General features: G+C 38.5%; 1 protein-coding gene across 2 annotated transcripts in view; it reads right to left on the reverse strand.

The window, feature by feature from the left end:
- LOC110560660 (contactin associated protein family member 5) overlaps positions 1-24,729 on the reverse strand; it is a 755,447-nt gene that overhangs the window by 102,670 nt on the left and 628,048 nt on the right. For both annotated transcript variants that reach the window (XM_060371591.1, XM_060371592.1), the window contains exons 17-19: positions 23,549-23,767; positions 6,239-6,478; positions 2,503-2,727 (exon numbers count right to left, since the gene is read on the reverse strand). In XM_060371591.1, the coding sequence (XP_060227574.1) occupies positions 2,503-2,727; positions 6,239-6,478; positions 23,549-23,767 (684 nt within the window). The remainder of the gene's footprint in view (positions 1-2,502; positions 2,728-6,238; positions 6,479-23,548; positions 23,768-24,729) is intronic.

Raw genomic sequence — 24,729 nt, forward strand, 5'->3', positions numbered from 1 at the left:
ACCCTAAAAACACTTCAGGTGACTCTCTCTATAACCATCTTAATATGATCCAAATACACAGGAGAAGATGATGCAGGTTACAAGGATGATTACTGGGCTGCGTGTTGGGAGATATTCTTGTTTGTTCCATGGGATATCTATGTACCTTGAATGTACCTGCCCAAACTGTCCATGCCCCAGGATCCAAAGACATCCTCATATACTTGGCAGGCTTGACATGGCAAAGCTGAGAGTCTGATCTGTTGGTGTGATTTTGGCAATAAACTAGTAAGTAGGTGATTAAATGGCCCATGACCGAGAGGACCTGGCTAACTCATTTTTGAGCCTAGGCCCAAATCTGGGCCATAGAGTTTGCACCCTTCCCCTTTTCCTGCATCATGAGTTCCTGGAGACCACAGGAGATGGGCAACTGATAGTGACTGCCCAATATCTAGCCAGAAACTAAGTCAGCCAAACAAAGAAAAGTCCCTATAAGGTAATCCTCTTGCACTCCAAAATGAAGACCAATCAAACACAACCCTTCATGGGCACTGGCCAATCCCTGTTGAAGTCATGGAACCCCCACGGGCAAGGCCAATTCCCATCAAGCTCATGTAAGCAAACTTGAAATTCCCCAAAAGCCTTTCACTTTGAGAATTCACTTTGTGGTTGACATTTTGTAGGAATGGTTGACATTTTGTATGAATGCTGTTTGTTTCTACATTCTGTTTATTACTATTTACCTTTATATAATATTTGAGTCTGAGGTCTTCTTTCAGTGATTCTCAGACCATTACAGGGGCTTGAAAAATAATGGGTCCTCCTCTTCCTCCTATTCTTCCTCCTCATTGTCTTCTTTCCCTTATTCATATTTCTTTTCTGCCACTTCCTCTTTTTTTCCTCCTTCTTCTCCTCCTTCCCATTAATCTCCTTCTGCTTTTTCTTTTCTTTCTCTCCCTCCTTCCTGCCTGCCCATACTGACTGTTTTTTGCCTTTATCTTGGTCTCAGAATAATGATCTCTATAACATTTTATGGCCCTTCAATTGTTATTCTTGTGCTTTAGGCCTTTTCACCCCACACACTTTTAACTTTTCATTATGTCTTTCAGAATAAATGATGTTTTTAAATATTCAAGTCATACATAGTATAACATGAGAAAGAAAAGTAACACACAAATAATCATAAAAAGCATCCCTAGGGAAACATAAAATTTACACCTGATTTGTAGACAGGGTCACATACATGCCACCTTCCATAGATGCCCCCACTCCCCTCCCCCTTCTGCATACCACAGTCTACCCTGAAGCTTAACTGCGTGGGATGAACTGACCTAAATAATACTGACATGGTACAAGAAGATTTCAAGCAGATTAGAACCACATTCTTGTTCTCAGGAGAGTGTTGTCTGAGATCAGGCTATACAAATGAATGTATTTGTTCTCGGCTCATTTGCTCAAATAATTATTACATATGGTAGAATTCTAATTCCATAGTAAACTTGGTTTTAGCTCTATTAAAAGTTTCTCTTCTGGCATAGTGTGATAAAAAACATCACGTAATAAGAAAGCTGGACTTCCAACTGCTATCATCTGTGGTTACCATCAATATTTCTTATGTGATTTAATTTTTGTCCTCTTTCTAACCTTCTTATATCCAGTAGGTTTACCTTCTTTCCAAAGCTCAATTCACATCTTTATTATATGCTCAAAGTTTCCAACATCATCTTGACAGCCTAGGTGCTATAGATACCTTGAATACTGAGAAACAAAGTCTTCTTTGCAAATTCTATTTTATCGAGGATGTCACTAGCAAAGAACGCAGATAACAATGAGCTACAACTTTCAAAAGACACTTAAGTTCACCTATATATGTGAAGTCAGGGGACAATGCCATGTAAGAATGCATGAACTTTATAACTACTTGTAATATTGCAGGAAAGAAAAGTAGTTACAAAATTTTATTTGTGATACAGTAGTACTTTTTGACCAAGTAAAATAATCCAGGTCTTGCCATTTCAGAGTGGCAAATATCACAGTTCAGTAGTCAGTCATTACGTAAAAAGAATTAATGCTCCTAAGAGAAAATCAGACTTTCAAAAGTAAGGTCATGTGTCACAGGGTTATGGCTCCCACATTAGCTCAAAGGACTGGACAATGTCCACGTATAAGCAAAGCCAGTATAGATGCTTTAACAGTCCCCAGTGATGAGTGTGGTAGCAAAGATGACGGTATATATGTGACATGTATTCCTCTGAATATCAGACCTACTTATGATCTTTTACATTTAATGAATTTCAGAATGGAGCAAATAATAAAGAATTACCACAACACAATCAAGACAAATCAGTCAATGAGTTTGAGACTTGAGTGGCAAATTGACAATGGCCCAGAATACCAATTAAAGCTCATAAAATGAAGTGACAGGAAGGTTAGGCTTAGGCTGCCAAGCTGTGAGTCTCTATAGAGCATGAACTTCCCCTCCTGTCAAGGCTGGCCGTGTGGCTTCACGCCACCAACACTCACCATTCTTGGAGAGCAGGATAGCCAGAAAATTCTGAGAAGAGAAACTGAGGAAGAGCAAGAGGCTGGGGGCCTGTGCTGTCACAAAGCTCAGTGTAACAGTTTCTTTGGATGGAGCTGTATCTGTGTAGATAGCTGAAGATGAGAGGCTCGTGTTCTTGGTCACTGGGTGTGGTTCTTGAAACATGTATGTAACAGAGGTGCCAGAATCAAAAAGAGCTGAAATCTCTGCAAAACAGAAGATAAGAAAGCATACTTTCAAACATTTAGTCCGTTACTCAGGGCATCTGTAATGCATGCTCATTGCCTCCTCTGAACCTATCACTGTGTGAGGGGTGTTTGAAAAACAACAGACAATGTGGTTTTAAATAATTTTGAAGAGGCACCTGTGTTTGCCCACAGTTACAGGTGTGGATCCATCTTGATATTGGATATTGGGTTGGATATCTTCCCTTATCATTCTCCACTTCATTTCTGAGACACTTAACCTGGAGCTCATGGACTGGCTAGACTGGCTTTTCAGAGAGATTCAAACTCTTAAGATGCATCTCACATCCTATCTAGTGTTGATGCCTCTTGTTTCCTACATGGGCATTGGGGATTCACACTCAGACTCCTGTGATTGTAAGGCAAGCATTTTGCTGACAGAAACATTCCCCAAGCCCTTTGCAGCCACTGTTTGTAATTGCAGATATGGCTGTGAAGGTTAATCTTAATACCCTTCCCTCTCTATGTATCACGTGTTTTTTAGTGAGATGATCTTTTTAAAGCAATGAAGACAGAACATTGCCCAGAAGGGGTTGGGCTGATAGAATCACTGTGTTACAAGAGATTAGTGACTGGAAGATGGCTCCGTTCATCAAGAGTTTGCTGCACAAATGTCAGGAAGTGAGTTCGGATCTCCAGCATCTATATTAAAAGATAGGTGTGGTACTGTGCACATGTAACCACTGACCTGGGGAAGTAGAGGCAGGAAGACCCTGGTGTTCATTGCCTAGCCTGGCAAGGGATGAGTGCCAAATTTTGAAGAGAAAGTAAGGCAGACGTTTGTAATTGACCACTGGCCTCCTCATACATGTGCATGCATACATGAATGCACACCCATACATATATATATACACATACTGTGAACACACAGAAGCAAAGAGAAAAGGAAGATAATTTAACCTAAGTTTATGGCAGCAGCCTTCATGAAATATGTTCTGTGACTGATGACATGTCTTCAACAAGCGGAAACACTTATTCTGCCAGGATCTAGGCTGCTCTTGAGCTAACTTTTTTCATTTATTTATCCTAATTTTATTTATTTATTTTTTATAATTTATTTAGTTTACATTCTGATTGTAGCCCCCTCCCTCATATCCTCCTGGAGACAAATAAGAATGGAAAGGTTATTTTTTATAGCAATGTATTTGTGTACCATGTTGACAAGGGGTCAGACTTCCTTGTTTATTTTTGTCAACTTAATAGAGGCCAGGATCATCTGGGATGAAGGAACCTAGACTAAGAAATTTTCTTCATCATATTGGCCTATAAGCAAGTAGAGGCGGACATTTTCCTGATTAATTTGGGATAGAAGTACACTGCCCACTGTGGGCAGTATCATCTCTAGGCAAATGGCCCACGTTTTTGCCAGAAAATAGGCAGAACAAACCAAGAAGGGTAAGCAAATGAGCTGCATTCCTGCATCGACTTTACTTCTTTCCTGCCCCCAGGTTCCTGCCTTGAATTCCTGCCCTCCTGTCCCTGACCTTACAGGCCAAATAAACCCTTTCTTCCTTGAGTCACTTTTAGTCATGGCATTTGTCACAGCAACAGAAAGCAAACTAAGATACGTCTAAAATGTATTATGATCATACTCCCTCCAATTTCTCCCCTCTCCTGTATTCCCTCCTAAGTTCATGGTACTTATTTATCAGCCATGGAGTCTAGTTCATAATGGCTTTATTGGCATGCATGCCAAGACCATCCAAGGGAGAATGGGCAACATACCTCTAAAGAAAACTGACCCTTTCTTAACTAACAGTCACAAACTGCCAATAGATTGTCCTCTCGGGATGGACCCTCCCTAGCTCCTCCAAAATCTATGCTGGAGTATTGTCTAGATTGATAATTTATGGGTTATGTGTAAGTAGCTACCACTGCTATGAGTTCATGAGCCCTCACCTACAAAACGGCTAGGAATGGCTCTGTGGGTAAACGCAATTCTCACAACACCCAAGGACTGAGTTTGATCCATGAACCCGGAAGGAAAAATTCAACTGCTACAAGTTTTCTGCTAACCTCCACATGTGTGCTGTAGTATCTGCATTCTACCAACAAAATAACCAAATGTCATAGAAAAATTTAAAATTTTGTCTTCAGTGAAGAGCTGTTGGGATTAGACTTGTTTTATGTATTTCCAGCTCTGATGCAGGGTTTAGCTGTTAGTCTAAAAGTTTGTTCCTATATTTTATTTTTCCAAGGAGACATCTATGTTTCCTGGAACTAAAAGGCATCCTAACCAGTTGGAGAGAATATCAGAATGAAGAGAGAAGTTAAATTACAGAATCCTTCAAGGGAAACACTGGGTACTTTTTTCCCTTTAACTTTTACATCAAATAAACTATTATTTAGTCTACTTTGATGGAGGAACATGAAAATATATTTTACAGCTGAAGAAATAGCTCTGTTGTTGCACTGCTTATACTGTGATCCTCAAAACCTATGTTTAAAAAAAAAAAAAAAAAAACTAGCATAGTAGTGGCTGCAATGTCAATGCCGAGGAAGAAAGTCTGGCAAATCTATATATCTTGCTGGCCAGCTAGCCTTGTCCATTGGAGAGTCTCGAATAGTAAGAGACCCCTCCTCAAAATATACAGTAGATGTTACCTGAGGAACGTATGGCCATTTTGTCTTATGGCCTGCACACACGTGCACATCTCTCTTCCATAGGAAGTATATGTCTGTGGACACACACACAAAGATACACCAAAATGAGGTATGTCTTAGTGAATTGACAAGAACCATGTGGAATTACTGAGTCCCGTAGCAGTGAAAATATTTCATTATAGTATTGAATATTGTTCTTGAATATTGTTTACTTTGGGTGCTCAGCAAACTTCTTTTTTTGTAAAGAAAAGAAATGTAAAAAAAAAACAAAACTATAAAGTAAAGGTTTCTAATAAACAAATCTTTGTTAACTTGTTGACATGTGTTCATTCAAAAAATTTAAAAAAATGGCTTAGGTATTTCTATAACTTCTTTTGTACTCTGCGATTTTTTAATACATTTTCTAATTGATGTACTGTAACTAGAAATGTTGTTACGTCACTAAACACAAACAGATGATCCACACGTGGATCAGATGATCTGCTGGTCCTTGATGACTTGTTGCCCATTTTCACTTATTGCTAAGCACAACTGGACTGCCAGCAAGTACACAGCCCAATGCACAGGTATGATTATGTTTATGACATGAGCTGAGTATAAACACATGAGAGTACAAAGCATGGGCACTATTTGAGGGCATTGAGAACATTGGTTTAACAATGCCATGTAGATATTACATTGTCACATGGAGTAGCAATGGTGTAGATTACTGAAGGCATAGGTACCATTGTTTTAACCATGGTATGTGGGTAGGAGAGCATTTCATGCAGTAGAAATGGCTTGGATGGCATAAGGGCATGGGATCACTGGCCATAATATTTGGATGCTACAGGACCACACACAGTAGTAGCATGCCTGCCCATCTTACCTTTCTGGCAGAAAGGTCCTTCATATGGTGTGTTGGTACAGTCACAGGAGTAGCCACTGTGTTTCTCTACACACTTGCCCCCATGGTGGCAGTTGCTTCCATAGCTGCTGCAGTGACCTGGACAGCCAGGTCTGACTCCAGGCGTGACCTTTGCTCTCTCCTCCAGGTCTATTTTCTGTCCATTCAAGTGTAAAGAACGGATGCATCCAAGAAAGCCTTTCTGTCTTGATGATGTACCTCCTAATAGTGAAAAATAAGAGAGAAAACACAAAAAGTGTCATAGTTGTTTTCCATAGATACAACTGGTAGATCACAGAATTTCTAGCTGCCCCCTGTCCCAGAAATCAAGCCACTTCCTGCTATGGTCTCTTTCCCTAGACAAAATGAAAAGTCTGCTATGACCATGAAGCTCTTCCTTTTCCCTCTGTAGTTGCAAGCAAGGCTTGTCTTTTCCCTACTGCCAAGACATTAGAGAACCTTGAGTTAAAGCTAGATGCTGATGATGTCTAGCATGTAGACTGGGGTATTTGGTGGGGGACTTATCCCTGTCTCCTTGAAAACCTGAAACAAGAAGATGCTTCCTCATTATTCTTTGGACCTAAGAGCTTCTCATTCTCATTTCTTGGCCTGTCAGGCTTTTGTGATCTTGATGCTATCACTCTCCCAAGTAAGCTCATCTGAAGGGTAATTTCATTTTAGCTTCCTCTTGTCCACCTGTAACATCTTATTCCATTAGAGTAACATCTTTGTAGTAACACTTAGCCGTGGCAGAATTATCAGCTGTGTTGAACCTTTCTTTAAGTTCCCAGAGAGAGAAAGGAAGTTAAAGAAACTGGAAGTCAGAGCTGGGAGTGTGAGTCGGTTGGTAGAATGCTTGCCTGACATGCATGAAGCCCTGAGTTCAATTCCTAGTACCACATCATGACTATGTGTCACAGTGCACATTAATAATCTCAGCACTTTGGATGGGAACCCTGGAGGATGAGAAGTTCAAGGTCATCTTTGATTACATAGCACATTCAAGGCCAGCTTGCAATAGATGAGACCCTGTGTCAAAGAAAAATTGTCTGGAGAAAGGGAAAAACTGAGAGGGAAATATAGCTTTTCTTAAAATGCTTAAAAACAAAAATTTACATGTTCATGGTCTCTGCCAATAAATAACATATACATTTTTATGCAGCTTGTAGTGTTTCTCATCTGAAATAAAAGAGATAGAGTCAGTTTTCCCTTCTGGAAAATTTGAAGAGCTGTTAGATGCACCAAAGAGATAAAACTGGAACATATTCCCTTTCGCTAATGTAGGACTATGCACTGAAAGAGGGAAAGACAGGTATTGGGGTTCAACTCTATGCCCCTCACTGGTTAGCCATATTGACGACTGAATTTAGGAAGTTTAAGCTATTCTATCTATTGTTCCATGTGTTTATTGTAAAGCTTACTGCAGATCATGGAATACAGTGTGTTTTCAGTTACTGCTATCCTCTGGGCCTTCTCTTGAGTCTTCAACTACTGCCAAGAGATAAGAAGATGGAAAGCACAGCTAAATCCCATTATCCTGTATATGTGAGCTGCTGAGAATTCTGGGAGATCTCAGAAGACGCAGAAGCCCATTCTGGCTTTAGAAAACAGGCAATTAGTGTCCAACCCTTGAGCTCAAGTTCATGTCATAGATATGTGGAAAGTGAGTACAAATCCTTGAGTTTTACCAACTGGACTAATGGAGAAGAGAATAAAGAGAAGGAGGGAAAATAGAGATGGGTAAAGGAGGAACAGGAGAAAATACTGAGAGAAGAAACTAAAAGTCAATTGTTTTCTGTCTCTATCAACTCTCTTAACTGAAACTCATTCCTCTTTAACATCTTATGCTACACCTTTATTAAATTTTTATCTAGAACAGCAGTTTTCAACCTGTGGGTCAAAACATAATTGGGGTGTACTAGCCTTTCATTGGGGTAACCTAAGCTCGTCAGAAAACACAGATATTTACATTATTATTCCATAACAGTAGCAAAATTATACTTAGAAGTAACAATGAAAATAATTTTAAGGTTGGAGGTTACCACAATATGAGAAACTGTATTAAAGAGTCACAGCATTAGGGAGATTGAGAACCACTAGTCTACAATATAACCATATCTGCATGTGTGCTTATCAAGGTAGATAGAATAGACATTTCAAACTTACTGTCTTGGACAAGAATATGTCAACAAGGAAAAGAAAGTACTAAATTGGGGCTGGGGAGATGGGTCAGTTGGTAAAGTTCTTGCTTTGCAAGCATGAGGGCTTGAGTTTGATCTCCAGAACTGATGAATAACCTAAGTTATGTGGCACATGCCTACAATCCCAGTGATGAAAGATGTGAGGAGGAGACAGAGAGATCTCTGGAAGCCCACAGGCCAGGTAGGTGAGTCTACATCTACATTACAGACCAATGAGGAATAGTGTCTTAAACAAATTGTGGAATTTAGAAACAAATTGTGTCTAAGGACAGTTCACATACCTCCGCAAGCTGTGCTATGCACGTGCTCACACGCAATTACATGTACATCCACATACACAGACATGTATTTATACAACAAACATGTATACACACACACACACACACATACACACACTATAGGAAAGGAGACCTGTAAATTTCAGGGATGATAAAATAATTAGTGACATGGAAAAACAATGAGCAGTGTAGAATGTTTAGAAATATACCTTCCTCTGTCCATCCCAGCTGGGATGGTAGTTTGAGTGAGAACAGCCTCCTTAAACTCACCTTGTAAACTCACTTCCCAGTTGGTGGAACTGTTGGGAAGAATTAAGAGGCGTGAATTTACTGAAGAAGGTCACACCTTGAGACTGTTTCTGAGGTTTCAAAAGTCAGCTAACTCTCTCTGCCTCATGCTTATATATCAAGATATAAGTCCTTGGCTATTGCTCCAGCACCATGCCTGCCTTGCTGCTGCCATGCTCCCTACAATGATAGTCCTGGACACAGGCCCTTTGCAACCATGAGCACAAATTATGCATTTAAGTGGCCATGGTGTCTTATCATGACAATACGACAATAGAAAAATAAGACACTGGGGTACCAGATCAGAAAATACACATGTACACATGTGAAGTCCATTGCTTAAGCTGAAAAAAAAAAAAAAAAAAAAAAAAAAAGAACATTCCGGATGCACAAGGCTAGTCTCTTCCTCTGAAATAATGACAAAACTCGAGGTTATTTCCAATTCTGATAAGAACATGGGCCAAGAGGCCAAACCTCAATTGCACTGTCTTGTCTGTTTCAATTTCTGTGAGTAAGCCTGCTTTAACCACAAAATAAATCAATGGCAAATACAAACCGATTGCAAAGTAAGGCTCATTTTTTTTTTCTTCTGGGGGTTATGTACAACAAAGAAGGGAGGATTTATGGAGTCTAACACTTGCTTCTGTTTCCCTTGCTCTGTAGTCACTCCTCTTCGTGGATTTGAATAACTCTTCATATATCTTTTTAGTGTCATTTTTCTCCTAGCAGAGGTGACGAATGCAAGATCTATTGCACATTTTCTTGTGTGTGGCTTAGTCAACAAGTTTATAAATAGAGAATGCATAGCTGGGGAAATTTCTCCAGTAAAAATGCAATTCTCAGTGTAGAGACATACAAAATTTAGTGCAATTTTATGCAGACAAGAAGCTCATGCCCCTTCCACATGCTGACACAACATGAAGACAGGAGGCATGGTGTACTGCCTTGAACAGTGAACTAAAGATGTGCTTTTCCTTGGCTGTGCTTTATCTTTACAAAGAAGAAAATTCTACGTAGTAGATTATTTTTGTGGTAAGTAATGTACACACTAGATAAAGTATTGAATAATTTTAAGAGAATATGTACTATCCCAATAACATACACAAATGTGTACATCCATGTACTTATAGACATACAGAAACACAAATACATAGATCACACCCAAATACAGATCTACACAGATATGTGCATGCATACACAGAGACATCACAAACACACACATACATGTACATGCTCAGATAAACAACACAAATGCATGTACACTCTACCTGTATATACACACAGAGAGACACACATAGTCACAGTGTTATAGGACAAGTTGTAAGAGTCAGTGTTCTTCTACCATGTAAGTTATGGAAATTTAACTCAGGTTGTCAGGCCTGGAAGCAATGTGTCTGATGAGCCAATTTTCCATCCCCAAGTTGACAGTTTTTAAAAGGAAAAAAAAATACTTGCAAATTTTCAGTGTGTTGTTCATTGACGTATCAGATGGCACTGTGCCTGCTTTCTTGTGGCCTTTTTCCAGATACCAAGATAAAGCATGTTGAGTCACTTGGCTCTCTCTGCACATATATATTTCTGCTGTCATCCTAATACATTTTCCTTATTTTTCTTCTTGATTTATGTGAAGTTGTTGAGAAGTTCTTTTTCCAAATTATAACATTCTTTCCTATACAGGCTTATTAAGGCCAATGATATGAAAAAATTTGCACTATTCCCAAACCTCTCCCAAAGGTTATATAAGTAAAAACAATTGTTGAGATAGGATGTGCTTTAGCCCCACCCCAAGATGCCTGTAAGTGGTTGAGGAATGCAGCTTTTGAAAGTCATCCCCCAGGCTGTCAGTGAGGCAGCTACCTGAGGCACCACGTTGCTGTGAGCATGCCTCATCTATAGTCATATACGGAACCAGTGAACTCCATGTCTCCAGAAGGGAGACTCGAGTGGAACTGCTTCTTTGGTTTGTAGTTTTTGCTCTGTCTAGAATTAACAGAGAGCTCATTGTTCACATCTCCCAGGGAAAATTCAAACAACAGTTTACCATAGAGGTAGAAGAATAAAAAGCACGGCTTTACCCTTAAAGTAGTTTGCAGCCTTCCTTTAAATTCTCAAAAAATTTTTAAAGACAGGGTTTCTCTGTGTAGCCATTGGATGTCCCATACTCGCTTTGTAGACCAGGCTAGCCCTGAACTCACAGCAATCTGCCTGCCTTTGAATCACTGAGTGCTGAGATTAAAGGCATGCACCACCACTCAAAAGTCTCAATCTTGATCTGCAAGTTCCTTGAGAATCAAAATAATCCCATTACCTCTAAGACGAGCCCATTTCAAGCATGCTTGTGTTATACTAGATACTGCTCTAAGCAGTTCTAATTCTCAACAGAAAAGGAAGTGGTATTGCTACCCTTTACTTTACACAGTGGAAAGATTAACTTCAGAAAGATCACCATGGCTATGGTCAAGAGACAAACATACTTTACATGGAAGAGCTGGGGGAGATCATATCTGGTAACTGGAAACACTACATAGGACTCCCACCCATGAATCTGTGAGCTGAGCTATTCTACTGAGTAATTGAGGTTAATAACACAACAAAGAGAATCTGCTTTCCTTTGATTCTCTCCTATGTAGTTTCCTGCTCTAAGAAATATACACACATTTATTTATCTTTTTGGCTCTTGACATCAATCTTATTGACAACAAAGACCATTGGTTGGCTGGTGAGGCTAGAAGCAATTTGGGATAGCATGTCTTAGTTGATGCAGAGTGAGTTCACTAGATTGTGTTTTCTTAGATCAATTCTGAATCAACTTCTAAAAGGTACGGCCTTCATATAAGTCTTATTTTTATCACCAAACATTTAAATTGATCACAAATGCAGTTAGCTGTGCAAGCATGTGGATGGGACAGGAAGAGACCATCTTGGTAGTATTGTACCCAAGGTCAATCTAAGGATCATGCTTACTTCTATTATGCTTCTCTTTCCAGTGAGTTCCAACTTAGAAATTATTGTGCTTTATTATGTTTTTTTTGTTGTTGTTTTTATGAAATTGGAAATGGGGAAATGCTGTTGGATGTCATCTATGTCTGATGCTTTATGTTAGGTTTTCAGTTACAGATATGTTTCCAAATGTCATCTGACCAAAGGCAGTTAAGAGTCCCAACATCTGAAAGTAATTAATCTGAGTAATGAATGAATGAATGAATGAATGAATGAATGAATGAATGTTTTGCTTAGTCATTTTCTTTGTTTGCCGTCCAGTTGCTTTAAGAAATTCCATCAAAAGCAACAGGAAGAAAGGACTTATTCAAGTTTGCAATTCCAGGTTAGAGTATATCACTGGGGAAAGTGGAGGCAGGAACTTGAGGCAACTCCTCAAATCTACAATCAAGAACACAGAGACAATACATGTGTGTTTACTCTCAATCCCTTTTCCTCTTTACATAGAGGAACCAAATGACAAATATCAGTTGTCTCTAGAAAATTGTCTTTGTGTATTTATCACTGCATAAGCCCAGAAATCTCAGTTTTCCCAAGATCACCTTTAGCTCCCTTCCTTTGAGAAATGAATAGGCCAAATATGACTTTGATTTAACAAAAATTAGTACATTAATGACTTTTCTGTTGTTATGTTTCATCTCCTTGTACCTCTTTTCCTTTCCTTTTTCTTCTTCCTTTAACCCACTCCTTCATTCCCTCCTGTCTTTTCTTTTAGCCTTGAATATTTATCAATTTATTTACTATGTAAAATACTTAACCCAAAGCCAATAAATAGCCTACAGAAACAACATCTGTTATATTAAATCTTAGTTGTTAATTTGACAGATCTAGAATTTCATAGAAGAAAAACCTCTGATATGTGTGTGAGGGAGTTTCTAGGTTGGGTTATTTGAGGTGGGAAGATCCACCCTAAATGTGGATAGCCACATATCCATTTGCTGCTTTCCTAGACTGAATAAAAAGAAGGAGGATTCCTCTGATTCCTAACTAGAGTTGCAATGTAATCAGCTGCCTCAAGCACCTCCATGAAAGAAAGAATCAGATGTAGGAAATACCAGAAATGAGACTCAAACTCATCTTCACAAATCTTTATTCTACAACTGAAGCATATCTGGAAAGAAGCCACACCAAATAAAGAAAGAGTGAGACTTTTCCGTTACTCTTCTATGTGCACAGACATGAGGCATGCAGAGAGTAGATCTTTCAGTTTTGAACTTCCTTTCCATTCTCTGACAAAGATAATCATATCCTTATCCTAGCTATTTCTTTACCAAGGTCTCAGCCAGAGTACGAACTCACAGCACAAGAGTGACAATAGAAGTTTACACTTCCAGGACTCACATAGTAAGTGGAAGGTTTCTTATGGCAGCTACCTATAATTCCATCACTTGGAGGACAGAGACAGCACCAAGGGGAAAGCTGGTTACCTAAACCAGCCCAATCAGGGGTTCAACAAGAGACCCAGTAATGAAGTACAAAGTTATCAAGGAATGTTCTTGATATTACATTCTGTCCACTACATGTATGCACACATGTATATATATAATTTCATAGAAATGTGCTCATGCTTATGTAAACATGCAGTCAAAACCTCACACGCATATATCCATACATAAAACCTAACAAAACAGAAATAATGAAGTTATTTACACTCCCAGTGGTGAGACTGTGCCTCAGCTACTTAAAAGCTACATTCTATACAATTTCTTGTATTCTGCTAAGTCAATGTACCAGACAACATGGCAATATTACAAGTATTCTTAACTGTCTTAGTTACAAACAACTGTCAAGTTACAATATTGGTTCTGAAATATATCAAGCAATGAGTCATTGATCAGCATTTTTCATGTTGTCACACTGAAGAAACAAGGGTAGTGCCAGGAGGTATATCCGATTTCATAAGATGCAACCTCTGCCCTGCTACACAGAAAGCACTCATGATCACAATAGAGGTCCAGTGATCAAAATTCTGTAAGACACTCTTAATTTAATTTTAAAATCTTTCCATGGCCAAAGGTATCTGGACAGGCACCTCCATATCAGTACACAAACAATGCCATTCTCAATCGATTCTAGTCAAGAAACACACTCTAGTAATGAACTCTTTTGCTGCCTATCACAGATAAGCATCTAGTGCTTCCACATTTCTGAGTGATGGAGAACATAGTTCTTCATTTGGGCTGATGGTTAATTTTTCAGATTTGAAACAATAAAGAATCACCTGTTATACGATTCTCAATGGGATCCAAGATAGCAGCACTGATAACACACTGTGTCTGAGCAGCAGGGTAGCAGTGACTGCACAGCCACCAAAAGACCAATCTGTGTGACCCAAAACAACAGCGACTGTGTTTCCAGGTAAGAAGAAATCTCAAAGTGAGGGAAACAATTGGGTTCAACTTCAGCTCATTCATTTAATCCCTGGAAAACTTCCTGGGTTTCTGCAGGACCTAGGTCTCCAGCACCTTGCCACATACCTGCACACTGTGCTCACCTTCCCAGACTGAACTTTGGGCCCCAAATACCAGAGGCTGGGTCTCCCAGTTGAGAGAAAATTCTATGGTAAGGGAAACAGTAGAGTCCAATCTCAGGACACCCAGCTAATCCCCAGAAAAGTTCCTGGGTGCCCACAGGCATAGGGTCTCCCACATCTAGCCACATGCCTGTGTTCTGTTTTCACCAGCAAGTGAATATCTTCTGGATACTGGGCATGGAGCGCCAACCTCAGGCCTGTGGATGCCTGGGAGCCACTAGAATAATCTGAGGTACTTCTCCAAAGCTCAACCCACCCCTCTATGGAGACCTGGTTCTCTGGATCTAGGCTCCCTGGTTCTTCAAGATGACTACACCCAGAAAACACAGTGTCTGAGCAGCTGCAGCTCATTAATATCAAAGCAAGAAAGCTAGTGGCAGGGCAGCTGTCTCCCGGACATTTCCTGGTGAAAGGAAAGCCCCTGAGCTCCTGAGAAGTTCAGTTATCCCACAGAATCATACAGCTGAGGACAGATAAGGCAACGCCCCGAGAACCACCTGCTAGTCAGAGACTGTACCCATCAATCTGAGGAGGGCCCCTGCGGGAACATCCAACTTCTTGTCCAGGCATTTCCCTCACCTCCAATGGGCCCCAGGCAGGCACCAGAAACTACCAGCCAACTCCTAAGACAATCAGCTGGGTAAATCGTAAAAACATAATCAACAAAAACCAAAGAAATATGGCATGTCCAGAACCCAAATATCAAGGGCAAGAAGTTATAGATAACCTACAACAAGTGAAAAAAAAAAAAACTGACCTTAAATCTATGCTTATCAAGATGATAAGGGAGGGAACAGATAAAATCCATAAAGAAGTACAGGAAGAGACAGTGAAACAGATTGTGACCTTTAGAGAGGAAATAAATCACTGAAAGAAATAGAGGAAAGTTCAAACAAACAGGTAAAGGAACTGAATGAAAAGCAGGAAAATACAAACAAACAGATGGCGGAAATCAACAAAATGTTTCAAGATCTGAAGATGGAAATGGAACCATTAAAGAAAACACAAACTGAAGAAATCCTGGAGAAGGGAACTTAGGAAAGAAAACAGGAACTACAGAGGTAAGCAGCTACAACAGAATACAAGAGGTGGAAGAAAGAATCTTAGCTGTAGAATATACAGTGGAAGAAACTGATGCATCCATCAAAGAAAATGTTAAATTTAAAAAAAAAAAAATCCTGATACAACATCCAAAAAATCAAGGATACCATGAAAAAACAAAACCTAAAAGTAATAGAAAGAGAGGAAAAAAGAAAATTCCTGATTCCAAGCTCCAGAAAATATTTTCAACAAAATCAAAGTAGAAAATTTCCCCAATTTAAAAAAGAGGTTTGTAAGCACACAAGAGACCGGCAGAACATCTAATAGATTAGACCAGAAAAGAAAATCCTCCTACCACATAGTAATCAACAAAACAACAACACATAGTAATCAACAGAACAAAGGAGAAATACTAAAAGCTGCAAGGGAAAAAGGCCAACTAACATACAATTGCAAAGCCATTAGTATCACAACTGATTGCTCAACAGAGACTATGAAAGCCAGAGGGCCTGGACAGATGTCATACAGACCTTAAGAGAACACAGATGTCATCTATAATATCATCTATAGATCTCTACTATAATCAGCAAAACTCTCAATCATCAAAGATGAAGGAAACAAGATACTCCACGAAAATAAAAATTAAACAGTACCTTCCCCAAAATCCAGCCTTACACAAGATACTAGAGGAAAGCTAACATCAGCCGGGAAAACACGGGAAATTAAAAAAAACAAAAACAAAACAAAACAAAAAGCTTCACTACATCAAAACTAAAAGTAGACAAGGACATAAACACACTACCAAAAACAACATCAAAATAAAAGGATGTAATAGTCAATGGTCACTATTCTCTCTCAAACTGAATGGACTCAACTTTACAACAAAAAGTCACAGACTAATAGAATGGATGCATAAACAGGATGCAATTTTCTGCTGCATAAATGAAAACACCTCAGCCATAAACAGACATTCCCTGAGAGCAATTGACTGGAAAAAGGTTTCTAAGCAAACAGACCCATGAAGCAAGCAGAAGTAGCCATTCTAATATTTCATAAAATAGACTTTCAACTGAAATTAATCAAAGGAGATGAGGAAGGACCCTTCATAATTATCAAAGGAAAATACCATCAAGAAGACATCTCAATTCTAAACATCTATGCCTCAAATAGCAGGGCACCCACATTTGTAAAGGAAACATAACATAATTAAAGCTTAAGCCACACATAGATCCCCATACATTAACAGTGGGAGATTTCAGCACCCCACTCTCACCAAAGGACAGGTAAGTGAAACAGAAAAACAACAGGGTAACCATGATGCTAACAGATGTCTTCAATCAAATATACATAATAGACAGCTATAGACCTTCTCACCCATACACAAAAGAATATACCTTCTTCTCAGCAACTTCCAGAACATTCTCAAAAATAGAACAAATAGTTGCTCACAAAACAAGTCTCAACAGATAGAGGAAAACTGATATAATCCCTTGTATCCTATTAACCACCATGGACCAAAGCTGTACCTCAACAACAACAGAAATAGTTAAAGGCCTGCACACACATAGAAACTGAACAACTCTCTTCTCAATGACAGCTGGATCAGGGAAGAAATAAAGCAAGAAATTAAAAACTTCCTAGAAGTCAATGAAAATTTAGGCACAGCATACCCAAACTTATGAAAGCAGTGCTAAGAGAAAAAGTCATAGCACTAAGTGCATTCAAACATCTCATATAAGGAGCTTAATAGCTCACCTGAAAGCACTAGAAAGAAAAAAAAGAAAAAAAAAAGTAGACCCACCAAAGAGGAGTAGATGGCTGGAAGTAATCAAACTCAGGGCTGAAATCAATAAACTAGAAATAAAGAAAACAATTCAAATGATCAATAAAACCAAGAGATGGTTCTTCCTGGAAATCAACAAGAAGATAGACAAACCCTTAGTAAAAGTAATTAAAAAGCAGAGAGAAACTATCTAAATCAACAAAATCAGAAAGGAAAAGGGTGACATAACACAGACACCAATGAAATCCAAAAATCATTAGGTCTTACTTCAAAAGAATATATGCCACAAAATTTGAAACTCTAAATAAAATGGACTATTTTCTTAATAGTTTCCACTTACCAAAGTTGAATCAAGATCAGCTAAATAAAGAAGTAGTCCTATATCCCCTAAGGAAATAGAGGCAGTCATTAAAAACCTCTCATCCCCCCCCCAAAAAAAAAACATGCCAGATGGTTTCAGTACAGAATTCTACCAGACCTTCAGAGAAGAGCTAATACCAATACTCTTCAAACTATTCACAAAATAAACAGAAGGAGCATTAATAAATTCATTCTATGAGGCCACAGTCACCACAAAGACCCACACAAATACCCAACAAAGAGAACGCAGACCAATCTCTCTTATGAACATTGAATCAAAAATATTCAATAAAATACTTGCAAACCACATCCAAGAACAGTACAACCAAGTAGGCTTCACCTCAGCATTCAGGGATGGTTCAATATATAGAAATCCATCAATATAATCTACTATATAAAGAAACTGAAAGAAAAAATTATAACAAAGGAACATCTCCTTAGATTCAGAAAAAAAAAAAAAGGTTGGTAAAATATAACACTCATTCATGTTTAAAGTTTTGGAGAGATGAAGGATACAAGGCCCATACCTAAACCTAATAAAGGCAATATCCAGCAAGCCTATAGCCAACATAAAACTAAACAGAAACTTAAATCAATTCCACTGAAATCAGAGACAAGGCAAGGCTGTCCACTCTCTACATAGCTCTTCAAGATAGTAGATCAAGTCCTACCTAGAATAATAAGACAACTGAAGGAGATTAAGGGAATACAAATTGGAAAGGAAGAAGTCAAAGTATCACTGTTTGCAGGTGATATGATTGTACATATAAGTGACCCCCAAAATTTCTACCAGGGAACTGCTACATCTGAGAAACACCCTCAGCAAAGTGGCTAGATACAAAATTAACTCAAGAAAAAAATCAGTAGCCCTCCAATAAACAAAAGACAAACAGTTTGAGAAAGAAATTAGGGAAACAAGAGACTTCACAGTAGCCAGAAACAATAAAAAACAAAATAAGAAAAACAAACAAACAACAAAAAAAAACAAACATAAAGTATCTTGTCGTAACTCTAACTAAGCAAGTTTAACATGTAAGACTTGTGAGAAAAAATAATAAAATAAAATAAACAACCTTCATGACCCAGAAAAAAGAAATCAAAGAAGATACCAGAAGATGGAAAGATTTTACCTGCTAGTGGCTCAGTACGATTAACGTAGTAAAAATGGCCATCCTACCAACAGAAATCTACAGATTCAATGTCATTCCCATCAAAATACCAAGACAATTCCTTACAGACCTTAAAGAAAAATTCTCCACCCCATATTGTAATGCAAAAAAACCCTGAAGAGCTAAACCAATCTGCACAATAAAAGATCTTCTGGAGGTATCCCCATCGCTGATCTCAAGCAATACTATAGAGCAACAGTAATAAAACTGTGTGGTACTGGCATAGAAACAGACTGGTGGATCAATGGAACCTAATTGAGGGCAAAGAAATAAGCTCTCAGACCTACTGACACCTGAATTTTGACAAAGAAGCCAAACCCATACAATGGAAAAAAGACAGAATTTTCAGCAAATGGTGCTGGTCTAACTGGATGTCTACATTTAGAAAAAAATGCAAATAGATCCAGTCTACAGACTGGGAAAAGATATTCACCAATGCTATATCACAGAGGGACTAATATCTAAAATATATAAAGAGCTCAAAAATTAAACACAAATAAACTAAATAATAAAATTTTAAAACATGGGGTACAGAGCTAAACAGAGAATCTCAACAGAGGGATATTGAATAGTGGAGAAACAAATAAATTCTCACAACCCTTAATCATCAAGGAAATGTATATCAAAACAACTCCATCTTACACTGATCAGAAAGCCTAAGAACAAGAACTCATGTGACCACACATGGTGGAGTGGAGGTGGAACACTCTTCATTTGCTGGTGGGAGTGCAAACTTGTACAACCACTTTCGAAATCAATCTACCGTTTTCTTTGTAAAGTGGGAATAGTGCTACCTCAAGATCCAGCTATAACACTCCTGGGCATATATCAGAAATATGCTTCATCATTCAACAGACATTTACTCAACTGTGTTCAGCCTCTAGACTGCTATGTTCTTAGCAGCTTTATTTGTAATAGCCAAAATCTGGAAAGAGCCTAGATGACTCTCAATAAAGAATGGATACAGATATTATGGCACATTTACACAATGGAATACTGCTCAGCTCTTTAAAAACAAGGAAATCATGAAATTTGCAGGTAAATGGATGGAACTAGAAAAGATCATCCAGAGTGAGTTAACTGATAGCCAAAAAGACATGCATGGTATATACTCATTTATAAGCAGATGTTAGCCATACAATATAAGATAACCATACTAAAATCTACAAACGTAAAGAAGCTACACAACATGGAGGACCCTAGGGATGATGCTTAAATCTCGTTCAGAATGGCAAACAGCAGAGACAACAGAAGTGGTGGAAGAGAGAGAACAAGAAGAAAGCCTACCATAGATATCCTCTGAAGGACTCCACCCAACAGGAGATTGCATCAGTGCTGAGATTCATAGGCAAATTTGAGCAGAGGGCAGAGATTCCTGTGGAAGAAGTGGGGGGAGGGGGTAAAAGGACCTGGAGGGGACAGGAGCTCCACAAGGAGACTAACACAGCCCAAATAGCTAGGCCCAGGACCCCCTGCAGAGACCGATGCCCCTGCAAGAACCATGCATGGAGAGGAACTAGAACTCCTGCTCAGTTATAGCCCAAAGGCAGTTCCATTTCCATGTGGGTACCTGAGTAAGGGGAGCAGGGGATATTTCTGACATGGACTCTTTGATCACTTCCCCAAGGTGAAGCAGCATTGCCATGCCACAGACAAAAAAAGAAGTTCTGATGAGACTTCGTAGACTAGGGACATATGGTAAGGGAGGAGAACTGCACCTTTCAGTGGAATAGGGGAGGAGGATGGTGGTTGGGGGAGAAGAAGGGAAGGAGGGAGTAGGAGGAAATGAGGAAGGGGTGAATGGACCAGGAAAAGATGAGGAAGGGAGCTACAATCAGGATATAAAGTGAATACATTGTAAACAAAAATTAAAATTAAAAAAAAATTCTCAATGAGAGATACTTTAGATTAGGCTGGCATCTGGGCATGTCTATAGGGATAATTTTGATTAAGTTAATCAGTGTGGGAGGATCTAAGATAAAAGTTGGTGGTACTCTTCTTAGGGTTTAGGTTTGGACTGTATGAAAGAGAAGAAGGAGTTGAGAGTAAATATGCATGTATTCTCTCTCTGTTTTTGACTATAGATGTGAGAAGATTTTTCAAGTTTCTGACTCTGCTTTTCCCAGTGACAGACTTTACCCTGGAATTTTAAACTTAAATAAGCCCTTTCTTCCCTGTTACATTTGTTGGTATATTTTATCACAGCAGCTGGATGGGAAACAAGGGAAATGACATTTACTCATTCATTCATTGTTCACATGAATTACACAAAAATGTTGGGACTCTAAATGCCTTTTGCCATATGACATTTGCAAACATACCTGTCACTAAACAGTGAGACATAAAGCAACAGACTAAGGTGATCTCCAACGATTCCCTCCTTTTCAGTTTCATCAAAACAAACTCAATAAAGTGCAGTAATTTCTGAGATGAGAATCATTGGAGAAAGAATCATAGCAGAAGAGGGCATGCAAGGATTATTAGACTGACTACAACTCTATCAACATGTGTCTTCCTGTCCCATCCACATGCTTGCACAACTCACTGCATTTGTGATCAATTAAAAGGCCTGGTAATAAATCTTGACACAAAATATGGCTGTCTCTCTTCCACTTTTAGCTTCATCTTATTTCTGTCCTCATCATAGTTGGACAGAAACGTGTAAAAAACCAATCCTTTAGATTCTGCATTAGTATGAAAGATGTAGAAATATTGCCTGTAGATAAATTAGAGTTTCACATGGAGGATAATTTATGAAAGTTGTAAAATACTTGAACTGATTCCACCAAAAATATGATATTGAATATTGAGTAGCAAACTTCCTCCAAGAAATAAACTATGATGTTTAAATGAAATTAAAACAGCAAAATAAATTTGAATTTTTTCCGCAGCAAATCATATTATTTAGAGGAGTTATTAAAGTGAAGAACCCATAATCATACGACAATTTTAAATCACTAGATCTTAGTTTCTTCTGCATTTATAAAACACAGCTAATGAAGATACACGTATGGTGGGTGATGAAATGAAAACCTCATGTTCTCATATTCTAGTGTCGTGTCTCATTTTCTTTAGCAAGCGTGTTTTAAGCGATAATATTTTTAGATTTAAAAATTACATTTGCCCAAATTTAAAGAAAGCAAATAAGAAATGCACATAGAATAGAGATGACATTGCAAGGCTGTAGAGAGTTACAAAGTGAAGGTGTTCATCAGAATACAAAGGTGAAGAAAGACATAGCATGGTTAATCTTTAATTGATTTACAAGTCTGTTTAATCATCCGACTTAAAGTTTTACTTGAAGTATATAACCTTAGCTTTTATGTTATTATGTTATATCAACATTTACAACCCTATCTTGCATTTTAAAACTTTACATTTTACAATTATGTAACTCTTTTTTTTCCAAATTATTGTTTTCTAAACCACAGTGTAAATATTGGCCTTTTTAAAACCTAGACTAACATCTAAAACCCTCCCCACATCCCTCTCTCTGTTTCTCTCTCTCTCTTACATACATATACACACATACATACACACATACATGAGCACTTTGAGCAGCAATGAATTTTCTTAGTTCATATTTTCATTCTATCAGAAAATGATAAATGAATAGAATTAGCTTATCCATTACCATTGACAGAGAAAACAAAATGAGAGAGGGAAAAGCAGAAGTGATGGGGATGTAAGGAAAGGAACAGAATCAGGCCATGACTTCTGAACTCCGACTGCTATCATTGACCACCAGTTCAGGGAACACATTGGTGCTAGTGCTGAGTCTCACTGAGGGAAGAAGCAGCTGATGCCATTGACTTAGAGATCAGGCTGCTTCTCTGTGCAAAATCAAGGCAACCCAACTCAGTGGTATGTTTTCACAGAGTATCAAAATATCCCTAAATTTTAAGAGTGTCAGCAGTAGGAATGTAGCCCTTTGATGGAATACTTGCCCCCTCTACCTCAAGTTCTGTGTTTGATCATGAGCACCGTACACGCCAGGCACAGTGGTGCACACCTGCAATGCCAGTTTCCCTCCAATTGGAGGTAGTGCACACCTCCAATGTCCTCACATCATCACTATTTAAGAAAACGTTCTATAAACTTACCTACAGGACAAACATAAGAGAGGCATTTTTCTCAATTGAGAGTCTTTCTTTCAAGTGACTCTAGCTTGTGTTTCGATGCCATAAAACCAGCACGCTCCCCAATGCTTACTACTGAAAATTTATGTGTTTGGTTTAGACAAACTATTTGATCACATTGTAAACAAAAGTTATCAGGAGTCAAGGATCTCTAAGAAGAGTGATGGATTGGAATCTCTATGCCTACACTGTAAACTTTTTTTTTTATTATAGTCACCCCAAACATAAAATTCCATAGATGTTTGAAAACAAGAGATACACAGAGAAATGGTATCAAAACAGTTTGAGATGCCCCCTAAATGTGTGAAAGGAGTAACATAAAGTTTGTTGCAATGACCATAAAATTAAAATAAAATAATTTATAAAATTAAACTTATAGTGAAAAATAACACCTTATTTCATTGTTTCCTAATTAAAAATACTAAGAATTTTCCTTGAGTTAAAGCACAAAGTCATCTTGTAGGTATTTAGCATAAAGTATGATCTGTGATATCTCCTACCTACAAACAACTGGCTATTTAGCTGAAGTCGGAAGGGGCCTTCCTCTGCAGTCTCCCTCATACTCCATGGAAGGTTGTCCACCTGCAGTGAGGTCTCCTTGAGATTTCGCTCAGCCCGGATGTAATGCCATTGGTTGTCATTCAGAAGAGAAGGAGACTGGACAAGGAGCTCAACAGGACCATTCCCAACATCAATGGCAAATGTCACCTCAGATGGAGCTGCAACCAAACAAGAAAGAAGGATGAAGGTCATTATCAGTATGTTACAGGCACAGGCATGTTCAGGATGTTGAGGGAGATTGTCTGTCTCCATCAATGTGAAGGTACACTGCTGAACTCTCTGGAGCACTGAAGCACCATCAGCAGGACTAACCTCTAAAGACTAAGAATGTATGTGTTCTATGCAGTCCCCACTTCAGTTGTTTCTAACTTTTCTATCCAAGCAGCAGACACCTAGATTCAGACACCTGTCTGAATCTTTGCTGAAGCTCTGTTTTTCCTTGGCCTACCCTGGTTTTTCCTGTGTCTTATTGTGCACATGGGATTCACTAAGGATCTCTAACCTGCAGAGAGGAGACCCATGTCTTTAGAACAACAGTACCATCTGCCATGATATTTGGCTATGGTTTATCTAGATTGGGTTAATGGAGGTGAGAAGACTACTATATATGAGTCCATTTTGTGGACTGGAACCCTGAACTAAATACAAAAAAGGAAGTGAGTTGAGAAGTAATGTTCATCGCTTTCTGTTTTCTGACTACATGCAATGGAACCTACTATATTAAGCTCTATCATCAAGCTTTCCCTGCTATGATGACTGAAAGTATGAGCCAGAATAATAAGACCTTCTTTTATTAGGTTTCTTTTGTCAGGTATTTTATTTCGGCAATAAGACAAGTCACTAGTGTAATAGTGATGAGGATGGATATTAATGGCCGTGGTAGTGATACTAATGGTGGTGATAGTGGCAGTAATATTGGTAGCGATAATAATCACAGGACTATCTTGATGGTTCTGTTAATGGAGGTAAGGAAGGTCGTAGAGATGGTGCTGATGGTAACAATAATGGTAATGATGATGGTGGTAGTGCCAGTATAATTAATAGAGCTGGAAATGACATTATGTAAATCACAAAGTACAGATTCTCTCATTTTCATTCTGAAAACAATTTCTGATAATGG

This window comes from Meriones unguiculatus, chromosome 18 (genome assembly GCF_030254825.1).
Source record: "Meriones unguiculatus strain TT.TT164.6M chromosome 18, Bangor_MerUng_6.1, whole genome shotgun sequence".
In the NCBI taxonomy this organism is placed as follows: domain Eukaryota; kingdom Metazoa; phylum Chordata; class Mammalia; order Rodentia; family Muridae; genus Meriones; species Meriones unguiculatus.